Genomic DNA, 11,651 nt, shown 5'->3' on the forward strand with positions numbered 1-11,651 from the left:
CGGGGACACGGCTCTGCCCCGGCGGGCAGCGGCTCTGGGCCGGGGACAGCAGGGAAGGGCCCTCGGTGCCGCAGGCTGGGGACGGCGGTGCCGAGGGGCCGCTGGGGCCTGTTCGTCTTCCGATTATCCCGATGGGCGAATCCCGTGGTGGCTGTGGCGGCATCGGTCGCCGCCGGCTTGAGGCCAGCAGCCCATGGGGAGCTCGGTGTGGTTCCGGGTGCTACTCCTGATCCCGGGGAGGGCACGTTTTAAGGAGGAGCCCTGGGTAATTCTAAGACGTGGCTATGGAGCTGCAGATCTTTTGCTTCCGTGCTGGGGGATGAGAAGTACGGCCCTGGCTTTGCCGCGGGTCAGGGTTGTGCCCTCGGGAAGTGGGGGAGGCCCCCGGGCTGCAGGTGGGCAGTGCTGACCTCCGTGCTCTCTGCCCGCGGCATCTCCCCGCTCCCAGACTTCCTCCCCCTGAAGTGCGATGCCTGCGAGCAGATCTTCTGCACCGACCACATTGCTTATGCCCAGCATGACTGCACCTCTGCCTACAAGAAGGTAAGTGCAGAGAGGAGACCTCATCCACCCTCCTGCATGGAGCTGCTGAGTTTTTCCAGCCAGGGGTCAGAATAATCTGTGATTTCTTTGATCACTTGGGCAATCCCCCTTGGGATATGTGCTGAGTCTGAAGGTGCCCCTGAAAGCAGGATGTGCATCTCAATGCCACAAACATCCAGCCCTCCCTCTGCCACTGGGTGAAATGGTTTGGGCATCTCCCAGCCATACTGTCTTCCCTTCCCGGAATGTGTATCCATGCCTGTGCACCAGCTGTGCAAGCTGGTTGGAGGGTTGTGAGCAGAATCTCAAACTGCAGCTGATGCTGTAGAAGCTGTGATAGGCAGGTCCAGAAAGGGAGGGAGATGGCTGCACAGCACTCAAGGTTGCCCAGCTACCTGCTCCCAGCCCCTTTTTGTTATCTCTGCAGGATGTGCAGGTCCCAGTGTGTCCGCTCTGCAACACCCCAGTCCCCGTGAGGCGGGGGGAGATGCCTGATGTTGTGGTGGGTGAGCACATTGACCGTGACTGCAAATCCGATCCCGCACAGCGCAAGCGCAAGGTATGAACCTGATGCTCTCTGCGTGGCTGCTGAGCTCTGCTGGGTCCCTGACAAAACCTGGGAATGGGATGAAAACAACACAGATTTGCCCCTGCCCAGTGCTTTCCATGTTGGCACAAGCTGAAGGCAAGGACGGTTGGTGAGCTGGAGGTGTGAGCATCCATGGGGCTTTGTGAATGCAGTCTGAGGCCTGGGACAGAGCAGGGCTGTGCAGCCACCTGGGATGTGAGGATGGGAAACTGCATGCTGCCATTAAGAAAATGCAGTCAGCAATTAGCTGCCTCATCTTGCCAGGAGATGAAATTGCTGCAGGGAGCTGGCCCTGCAGGAATCCAGCCCAGCAACAGCTAAGGGCTCTGGACTGTCCCCACTGCACTGGCATGGAAGGCAGGAGTCCCTGGGTGAGGCGTGCTTTCTCCTGCTCTGCATTCTGTGGTTGTGGAAATTCTCATCTATGGAGACCAAAGCACCAGTGAATTACTAATAAACTATCTAAAGAAAGCTGGTATTCAGAGACAAACTCTAGAGCCCTGCAGATAACACACTGATGGGAAAAGCTGGTCAATGCCCAGGGCCTGGCATGGAGGGAGGGGACAACCCTAGACCTGCAGCGCCGTGCTCCTTTTCACCACTGCTGTGTCATTTTTCAGATCTTCACCAACAAGTGTTTGAAACCTGGCTGCAAGCAGAAGGAGATGATGAAGGTGATCTGTGACCAGTGCCACAAGAATTACTGCCTCAAGCACCGGCACCCCCTGGACCATGACTGCAGCGGGGCAGGGCGTCCCCTCTCCAAAGCAGGGTGAGGGCCTGGGGACAGACAGGCTGGCACAGATGGGTCTGTGCTTGCCAGATGGGTGATAAGAGAGAGCCCCGCTCCTCCTGGCCTGTTGTCTGGGACTGCTGCATTCTCACACTCCCTGCGTGGTGTGTCTGGGTGTCCTCCAGCAGCACCAAGCAGAGATATGTGTACAGTCTCCTGTAGCAAAAGCTGCTGATACTGCCCACTGACTGCTTTGCACTTGCTTCTTTGCCCATCTCATTCTGGAGCTAATGGCTTCTGCCTATCCTGGTACACAGTTTCAGGTAGAGAAACGGCACTTGAAACTCTTGGCAATAACTGAGCCACAACATGGGTACTCTTGGGAGGAAGGGGGGTGGGGAGCCAAGGAGGCCTCTTGCTTACCCACCTTCATCTCCCGGGGTGTTCAGTGCCCCGTAACAGCTTGTGATGGTAAAACAGTTGCTCACAGGCGTCCTGTCTGTCCTAGGCACGCTGCAGTTACGAGAGCCCAGGCATCCTCCTCCAAAATAGCCACTGCATCAAGCAGCGGAGCTGCCCGACCAGCAGACAGCTCCTCTTCTCCAGCCTCTGCCAGGTAAAGTGATGGCCCAACTTGTAATTCTGAGGTGGGGATGACCAGGCTCTGCTTGGCTTCCCATGGAACGCCAGAGTGACAGCTTCTTGTGCATCAGCAGAACTCAGTATTTGTACCAGGCCTCCCTGCCTTGACAATAACCCAGCTTCTTTCCTGTTTGCAGAGGAGGCAGAGCAGCTGTGTTGCAGAGTCGTAGCACCTCCCCTCCAGCTGCCATGCTGCTGAACGGGCTGGTGAGTGGCTTGGCCTGGGCATTTGGGGTGGGTTTGGGTGGTTCCTGTGACCTGGGAAGTGACTGCAACAACTGCTTTCTAACCCACATTCTGTAGGAGACTATGTGGTCCTAGCTGGGCCTTCCCTGGCAAACAGGGACCCTGGATGCTCTGTGGGAAATCAGAGCTTGCAGCTATGCTGCCCTTGGTGCTCAGTTTTCTCCAAAGGGATAAAGCGCACCAGCCATTTTCCCCAGGTGTTGTGTTTCTGTTCTGCAAGCCAAGGGTGGAGGAGGAGACTGGAAGCTGCTTCCCACTGGTATTCTTGGCATACTCTTGTATTAGCAGACAGGGGTGTGTTCCCTTGGACAGGGGGAGAGCACTGCAGGTCTGTCCTGAGCCCCAGACCTTCACCTTGGCTGTGTCTGGCCTCCTGGAGAGAGGAGATTCACCTACCCTTGGCAAGTCAAGACTGTACCTGCCACATGTCCCTTAGGGCTGCCTCCTGCCCCCCACCCTGGCTAAGCTGGTGACAAGGTGTTTTGTTTCAGAGCGAGGAAGAGGCACTGCAGCGAGCTCTGGAGATGTCCCTGGCAGAGTCAGCAGACAGCTCAGTGCAGCCACCCAGGTACAACCCCAAAACACGTGGTGTGTCATGCGCCCAGCCTGTGTGTGAGAGGTGCCTGGGGAAGCATCATGTGACTCTGGGATATTTCTCTCAGCACGTGTCTCCATATGATGCCTCTCTGTGGCTGACAGGGGAAAAAAGGAATAGTCTAGAGCCATCAGGGAGCTCTGTTCAGCAAGCAAGCCCTCAGCCTTTGGGGGAGCTGGGAGGGGATGGTGACTGACACAGAGAATAGGGTGAGCATGACAGAAGCAGAGTAGGGTTGCTCACAGAGGACATCCAGGAGCTCACGTCCTCAGGCACAGCACCCAATGGTGCTAAAAGCACTGTCTTACAGACTGGAGTTAACATGGCTCTCCTTGGCCCAGAATGGTGGCTGCCAGCCCCAGCTGGATCCTCTGCTCCTTCCCCAGCCCCTGGCTTCTTTAGGGTGATCCTCAGTTGCTCCCCACCCTTATCTGTACTGGAGAGTTGCAGTGAGATGCTGCCACTCCAAAGGGCTCTGAGCACTGGTCCCCTGAGCCTGGGGGAGGCTGAGGCACATAATGCAGTGTTGTCCCAGCAGCACGCAGGAGGAGGAGGATCTGGCACTGGCCCAGGCGCTGTCAGCGAGTGAAGCTGAGTACCAGCAGTCGCAGCGGCAGGTGAGTGAAGCTGGCTATAGGCTCTGCACTGTCGTGGGGTTGATCCTGCCTAGCTATGTCATGGAGGGAGCTTCCCTGTGTTCTGCTTCCTCTGCACTCTGTCTAGACTGGCTTTCTTCACCAGAAGGGCAGCCTGGGCCTGGGGCAGTGGCAGCATCACTGCTGAGCACACAGCCCTAGGGACTTGAGCACTGGATATGCCCCATTGTAGGACAGAGGAGAAAGCCTGTCTTCTCTTGCTCACTCTGTGCTTCTTCCCATTTCAGGCACACAGTTCAAAGCCATTGAACTGCAGCATGTCATAGGCAGCAGAGGCAGGGTGTGCCAGCAGACATGAGATCCTGCTTGTGACCCAAGGAGTGGCTCTAGCCTCCCACATGGATGCTGTGGGGTTCTGGCCTGGGCACTGGTGACAAGAGCCCTTCACCAGGGACAGCTTGTCTCTCTGGGAGCTGTAAGCCACCGAACACACACTGGAACCTCGGCCCAGCACCTGTATAAAATTAGTGCAGCAAATCACTGATGCTCCTGGGGAGATGAAGACGGTGCAGGACGAGGCTGAGCACACACTGACCAAAGCAGGCAGCAGCCCAGGGCCTGCACTTACCCACAGCTGCCACAGCCATGTCACAACACTGGTGGGACTGTGGCGTGAGGGCAGAGCCACATGGGGACATCTCCGCATGCTTGGACATACAGCTGCTGGGATGCAGCTGCCCACTGCAGTAGGAGGGGGTTGGATTTCATGCTCTGGGGAGGGCCCTGCCAGCCCCTCAGCAAAGAACAACCGTGGCTGGGATGGTCTTTTGCCTGGACACAGCATGGCTGAATGTGCAGCCTCCCGGCAGTGTGAAGACAGCCCCTTCCCTGCTCCCCACACCCTCGGTGCCTCCCTGCTGTTTGCATGCACAAGAGCACGTTGGGCCTTACCCTGTTTGGCTGGGGCACAGGACCTCTCTGAGACTGAATGGAGCTGTTTCCTTTCTGGTTTAATATAACAAGGGCCATTAACTGAAACGTAACCTTGGCGGTGAGTTGACTGTGCCAGCATGGCTCGCATGGGAGGGCTGCAGCTGCCTTCCTGCTGCTGGCTGCTCTCTGCTGCCCTAACCTACCCCAGGGCCCCTTTTTAGTGCTGCTGGGGCAAGAATGCCTCCCTCTTTCCAGCCATGCTGCAGGGAATCCCCTTTGGGGTAGCAGCGGCACAGAACCCCTTCTTAGAAACAGAGCCCTGAGCCTTGAGCCAGCTCTTCCTTGCTGGTGTTTGAAGGCTGGAGCTGATGGGTGGGTTGGGGGGATTTGTCCCATTGGCCTCTGGCAGGGGGTCTGCTGCTGTGCAGGGTGGTGCTGCTTTTCCTCCTGCTGCTGGAACCATTCTGGCCTGCAGGGCTATGCCTGGTTCTGCACAGGACTGGGCTGTCCTGCTCTGAGCCATGTCCAGCTGAGGGAGGGGGCATCTGGCTGGGCTGAGGGAACATTGAGACTTGTCAAAGTGCTGCTTGGGAGAAAATAAAAGCATAGCACAAGATGCAGAGGCACTTAGGGGGAGTGGTCACTTGGTATCTGGCCCAGAGGGGCACATCTCTGCAGATGGGAGTGCAAGGGGGGGCACATGGCGGTGAGGGGGCACCAACTGCCCTGCTTCTTCCTTTCCTGTTGGGGTGCAGTCCCCTGCCAAGCTCAGCCTTTTGTGTGGGGCCCTTTGTGTGGGGCCCCTTGCCTGCCTAAGCCCATGGAGCTCAACCTGTGGCAGAGAGCTGCTGGTTGACCCGAGGGCACAGGCACTAACCCTGCCTGCCCTTGCCCCGAGGCATGTACCCTGCTCAGAATACACAGACGAGGAGCTGAGAAGGACCTGGTTTAAGAAATTGTACAACAGCAAAACAAACAGGTACAAATATAGTGGAGTGTCCAACCAAGCCCCTGCAGCTCCAGGACGGACCGGGCTCCAGCCCACAGCCAGCAAAGGGCTCCCTGTCAGTGTGGGGGCCTGGCCCCGAGTCAGTGTCACAGCAGAGACGCCAGTCATGCTCACGACCCCTTCTTGCTGCCCTAGGGCTTCTCAGTGTGGTGTTCCTTGTTCTCTTCCTCATCCCCAGCTTGCTGCTGTAGCCACATGCCAGCATACACGCCACCCTTCTGCAGCAGTTCCTCATGCCTGTGGGGAGAGCAGAGGGGTTCAGGGTCCTGAGCTGGCCTCAGAACCAGGGAGTGGATCCCCATGGGCAGACAGTACCCAGCCCCTCTCCATGCTCACCTCCCTCGCTCCACGATGCACCCATCCTTGAGCACCAGGATCTGGTCTGCACCCACCACGGTGGAGAGCCTGCAGGGAAAGGCAGGTGTTATCCTGACTCTGAGGGGAGAGGTGTGGGAGTGGGGTTTGGATAGTGTAAGGAGATGCAATCCCAGGAACTGTCACCCCCTGAGCAGGGGACAGGTCTATGTGCCCCTCTGGGAGGGGCTGGCCAGCTCAGAATGCTCAGCACCCCCTGGATCAGCCCTTTCTTCTCATCCCTACCTATGTGCAACAACGATGGTGGTGCGGTGGGTGCAGACCTTGGCCAGTGAGGCCTGGATGTGTCTCTCAGTCTCTGTGTCGAGTGCGGATGTGGCCTGTGGGAGAGGCAAGGTGTGGGGAAAGGATGGAGGCAGTGCAGGCAGCCGCTGAGGGTGGGGCTGCTGCAGAGCGGGAGGAGGCCCTTGCCATTACCTCATCCAGCAGGATGATGCGGGGGCCCTTCAGGATGGTGCGTGCGATGGCAACACGCTGCTTCTCACCCCCACTCAGCTTCAGCCCCCGCTCCCCGACTTGCGTGTTGTATCCTACAGGCACAAGGGCGGGAACATACTGTGCTGGTGCCCTCCGAGATGGGGATGGGGACCAGGCTCTGTTGCCCAGGGAGATCCTGCTGGGACCACACAATCACCTGGCACAGCCTCTGCCCATCCCTAACCAGGAGCTGATCTAAGCCCTGGAGAGCAGGCAGGGCGAGGCAAAGCAAGGCACAGGGTCACGCAAGTGTCCCCATGGGCCATGTCACCTAAGGACACCTGTGAGCGCAGCTAGAAGGTCATGAGGAACCCTGGGATCGCAGGGGAAGATCAGGAGGGGACTGCAACTGTCTCACCATCAGGAAAGGAAAGGATGCGGTCGTGGATATCAGCAGCCCGGGCTGCCTCCTGCACCTCCTGGTCAGTGGCCAGGATCCGTCCATAGCGGATGTTGTTGGCGATGGTGTCATTGAAGAGCACTGTGTCCTGGGGCACCACCCCAATGTGAGCACGCAGCGATGCCTGTTTCACCTGGGGAGGCAGGGGGAGAGGGCTCAGGCAGATGCAAAACCCTTGCAAAGACACCCCCCCCCAAAAAACCCAATCCTGCCCCTCTGCTATGACCCCCACTCTTTGCAGGGTGTGTGCTGTAGGATCCTGTGCACCACAGGCTCAGCTGAATCTCCACCCTGTGGTGGAGCACCCTGACAGTGGCCTGGCCCTTCCCAGGGAGCCCTGGCCAGTCTCCAGCATTTCAGCCCAGGGGTCCCGCAGTCATGCCATTGACCCCACTCCTGGCATAGCCATCAGCCTGCAAAGGGGCCATGTGTGCTCATCCCTGCCCCTGGGGGGTGCTAGTGCCTGCACCAAGTAGCGCTGTGCGGCCCAGAGGAGCTGGTGTGTCCCCCCTCCGGGTCCCTGCAGGCCTCCCACCCTTACCTGGGATATGTCCTGCCCATCGATGCGGATGCAGCCACCTTGCACGTCGTAGAAGCGGAAGAGCAGGCGGATGATGGTGCTCTTCCCTGAGCCCGAAGGTCCCACCTGCAGGCAAAGGTAAAGGGACTTGGAGATGCCAGTCTCCCAGCTGCCAGTAGAGCTGGGCAGGGAAGAGTTGGCCCTGTTGGGGGTCTGTCCTTCCCACCCTCGTATTTTCCAGCCCCTCTTCCTCCATCCCACCCTCCCGCAGTGAACCCACACCCAAGCTCCTACTCTTACCAGAGCCAGAGTCTGCCCAGGCATCACAGAGAAGGAGATGTCATGCAGGATTTCTCTCCTGGAAGAGGGAGATTGAGAGGGGCTCAGGGCCACTCCACGTCCCCATATCCCCATATGTCAGGTCCCATAGCTCATTGTTCCACCCTGCACCCACCACCCCATACCCATCCATATAGCTGAAGTGCACATTCTCAAACTCGATCTGCCCAGCCTCCAAGTGCAGGTCATCAGCATTCACCACATCCTTCACCTGCCAGAGGAGAGATGTGGCCTCAGAGCTAGCCTGTCCCCAGGGCACGACCACGGGGCAACCCAGGGAATGGGGTCCAGGAAAGGCAGCACCTACCTCCTGCTCCTCGCAGAAGAGCTCAAACATGTTTTCCATGTCCACGAAGGACTTCTGGATCACCCTGGAAGGGGGGCGAAGACCAGAGAGAAGGGTTTGGAGGAGCACATCTAGAACCAGTCACCCATGGAAAGGAGGACCCCAGGCACCTCCACAGCTCTGTGTTACCTGTAGTAAGTCCCAAACCAGTTGAGTGGCGTGTAGAGCTGGATGATGTAGGTGCCAAAGAGGACAAAGTCCCCCACCTGGAAAGGACGCGGTATAGGGGTCCATCACCACCAGACCCAGAGCCCCAGCTCAGCAGGAGGCTGCCCAGGCTGGCACAAGCCTTACCTGCAGCTTGTTTTCGGTGACAAAGTAGGCACAGAGCAGGGACCCTGCCAGCAGCCCCAGACCAATGATTATGTTCTGGGTCTGGTTGAGGAGGCCCAGCGAGGCACTGACCTTCCACTCCGAGACCTGGAAGAGGCAAAGTCCTGTGGGATGCTGCTGTGTCCAAAGCAGACCCATGGTGAGCTTCATCTTCCCTGCAGGTGACTGTGAGGCTCAGCTCCTTCCCCTTCAACTCCCCCACTGGTGCTGAGCACCCCATACCTGGTACTTGACGATGGCATCATTAAAGCGGTTCACCTCATAGCTCTCTGCATTGTAGTACTTCACCTGCAGGAGACAGACCAGGGGTCAGCACCCAAATGGTCTGAGCACCAAGCAGTGCTCAGTGACTCCTCCAATGCCTACAGTACCGTCTCAAAATTGAGGAGCGAGTCCACAGCCCGCGACTTGGCATCATTGTCCCACGTGTTCATCTCCCGCCGGTACTTGGTCCTCCACTCAGTGATGAAGATGGTCAGAGCTGTGGGCAGGAGGGAGCTGCATTGGCAAGTTCCTGTCACCCCACAGCCTGGAAGCCCTGCATCCTGACCCCCCACTCACTCAGATACAGGCTCATGCACACGAAGATGATGAGGCCAAACCAGGCGCTGAAGACCGAGGTGAAGTAAACTATGCCGATGACAATGTCCGCAATGGTGGGGACAATGCTGAACACGATGTAGCTGAGGGAGGGAAGGGGGATGGCGCATCAGCCTGGCCCGGTGGGGCTGCTTGGCCACCCCCCACCTGCCACAGGCACGCTCTGACCTGAGCAAGCTGTCGATGCTGCTGGTGCCCCGGTCCACGCTGCGCAGGACCTCGCCAGTGCGACGCCCCAGGTGCCAGCGCAGGGACAACCCATGCAGGTGGGCAAAGAGCTGCACCTGCACCTGCCGGTTGGTGAACTGCTGCACCCACACCCACAGGAAGGTGCGCAGGTTGCTCACGAAGCCAGTGGAGCCTGCAGGGCAACATGAAAAGGTCAACCGGGATCAGCCCCCCTGGGGCATGAAGCAAGATTCAGAAAGCCCAGCTGGGAAAGGGGGATTTGGGATGAGGTCCACCTGCTGTCCCCAGCCCAGGATCAGCACTGGTTGCTGCTTCCAAGAGAGAACAGCAGTTATGGGGGATAAGGGCATCCCTGGCCACTCCAGCCCTGGCAAGACGTTCCCCACCCTGTCTCTCCCCAGTGCCCTGTCCTTCCCAGTGGTCCTTACCAGCACCTCCACCCTGCAGGAATTTCAGCCCCACGTAGCTGCAGACAGTCCAGGCCAGGGTGTGCCAGGGAGCGCCCACCGTCAGCTCATTCACTGAGGAGAGGGAGGCAAGGGTGAGGATGGAGGGGCAGGAAGCATTATTGGGTGCCCATGGGAACAAGCCCCAGCACTTAGTGCTGGTCCCTGACACCCTAGATTCTGCTCCTACCAGCCCCCTGCAGCACACCTCCCAGCACTTGGTGAGGCCATGAGCAGCCTCACATGCTGAGCTCCAGGTGTCTCACCAATGTTCTTGTAGTAGATAGGGACGAAGACATTGATCGCCCGCTCCAGTCCCATGAGCGCCATGCAGAACAACACCAGCCCCTGCAGCAGGTGGTTGCCTCTGGGCCACATGTATGGCACCAGTAGCCGCAGCTTCCTCCGGAAATCCTTCCAGGTGGAGGTGGTCCTGCTGGCATTGGTCAGGAGCAGCTGTGGGAGAGCAGAGCAAGGGTCACTGCCTTGGCACCCCAACCCAGGTAGCAATGGCCCTGGGGAACACTTCATCAAGGAAACCATCCGTCCTCCCAGAGTGCCCACTCCATCCTCACAGCAGGGCCCCATCCTGCTGACAGTGGGCAGGGAGCTTGGGCAGCCCCAAACCTCACCCCTCCCACGTCTCCTGAAGATGCTGATTCCAGGACAGCTGTATTTCCATTTTATCCCCAGCTCCTCCCTGGAGGATGTCCTAAAATTGCTCCAGCCCCGGGACTCACCTGGCTGTTCTCCACATCCCGTTCCTCCTCATTGATCAGCAGCATGTATGGCTGGCGGGGCAGCCCTGGGGCTTTCATACCCAGGATGAAGAGCATGAATGTGCAGATGTAACGCAGTAGCCAGAAGCCAAACTGCACCTGGATGGAGAGTGTGGGGTCAGTGTCACAACCAGCCCTCAGCACAACCCTGGGCATGGAATGGGTACGAGCTGAGAGAGACAATGATTGGGGCATGGAGATGGGATGCAGTGCAGCCAGGAGAGAGGGGACACCCCACACAGCTCAATGGGAGCCCCTGCTTGAGCACAGCACCTCAGGCAGCACCCAGACCCCTTTCTTCCTCCCTGCCACATCTCGTTCTGTGCCCTCTGGCTCTGGGTGCACCAGCCCTGGGGGGAGCAGAGGGTAAAAGGAATGTGGGAAGCAGGCAGATACCCCCACCTCTGCACTTGGGTCTGGGCCAGGCAGAAGCAGGAGATGAGCTGAATGGTGGAATGGAGAGATGTGTGATAGATAAGCTTGGGGCCAAGGCACGTGGAAGATGTGTGGGTGCAACCCAGGAGCGTAAACACCCTGGGCATGGCAGATCATGGCATGCACATCCCATTCCTGCACTGTGATGGTGCAGGTCACCCCTCAGCCCCAGAAAAGGTTCCATCCCTGCCTAGAGCCCACCAGCTCACCTTCTGGTTGGTGTCCTCCAGTGCCCACCACCACAGCGGACTCCTCCAGCACACCAGGGTCAGGTTCTCGGCAGCAAAGGCCAGCGCCCAGAAGAGGAGGAGGACAGTGCCATGGCCCCGTGTCCGGTCGTGCGCCAGCACCCGCGTACGCTCCAGTTGCAGGAGGGCGATGGCGCAGCCCCAGCTGAGGGCCCAGAGGCAGGCGTGCAGCAACATGTACCCGTAGAGTCGTCCCAGCCCCACTCCTTGCCACAGCAGCCCACCGAAGGGCTGCAGGGCCAGGAGCAGGGACAGCAGGACCTGGCCACGGTAGAGGC

The 11,651-nt window shown here is 58.7% G+C and overlaps 2 protein-coding genes across 2 annotated transcripts; one reads left to right on the forward strand and one right to left on the reverse strand.

The window, feature by feature from the left end:
- The first annotated feature begins 131 nt into the window (after positions 1–131).
- On the forward strand, positions 132–5,503 carry ZFAND2B (zinc finger AN1-type containing 2B). The gene is made up of 9 exons (XM_029959903.1): positions 132–165; positions 254–543; positions 971–1,102; positions 1,753–1,904; positions 2,374–2,481; positions 2,645–2,714; positions 3,245–3,321; positions 3,887–3,965; positions 4,232–5,503. Exons 1-9 carry the CDS (start codon positions 132–134, stop codon positions 4,268–4,270), a joined length of 981 nt encoding a protein of 326 aa, XP_029815763.1. The 3' UTR covers positions 4,271–5,503.
- Positions 5,504–5,885: 382 nt separating this feature from the next.
- Positions 5,886–11,649, reverse strand: ABCB6 (ATP binding cassette subfamily B member 6 (Langereis blood group); the record flags this gene model as incomplete). The annotated part of the gene is made up of 19 exons (XM_008922893.3): positions 5,886–6,123; positions 6,223–6,291; positions 6,487–6,581; positions 6,679–6,791; positions 7,097–7,271; positions 7,680–7,784; positions 7,959–8,016; positions 8,123–8,208; positions 8,305–8,368; positions 8,473–8,549; positions 8,638–8,763; positions 8,899–8,964; positions 9,048–9,157; positions 9,238–9,359; positions 9,445–9,637; positions 9,894–9,986; positions 10,178–10,367; positions 10,652–10,789; positions 11,335–11,649. Coding segments are annotated over 19 exons (2,301 nt in total), but the record flags the coding sequence as incomplete, so codon positions are not given.
- Positions 11,650–11,651: the final 2 nt, after the last annotated feature.

This window comes from Manacus vitellinus, unplaced genomic scaffold, assembly GCF_001715985.3.
Source record: "Manacus vitellinus isolate BGI_N305 unplaced genomic scaffold, ASM171598v3 scaffold_22_pilon, whole genome shotgun sequence".
In the NCBI taxonomy this organism is placed as follows: Eukaryota; Metazoa; Chordata; class Aves; order Passeriformes; family Pipridae; genus Manacus; species Manacus vitellinus.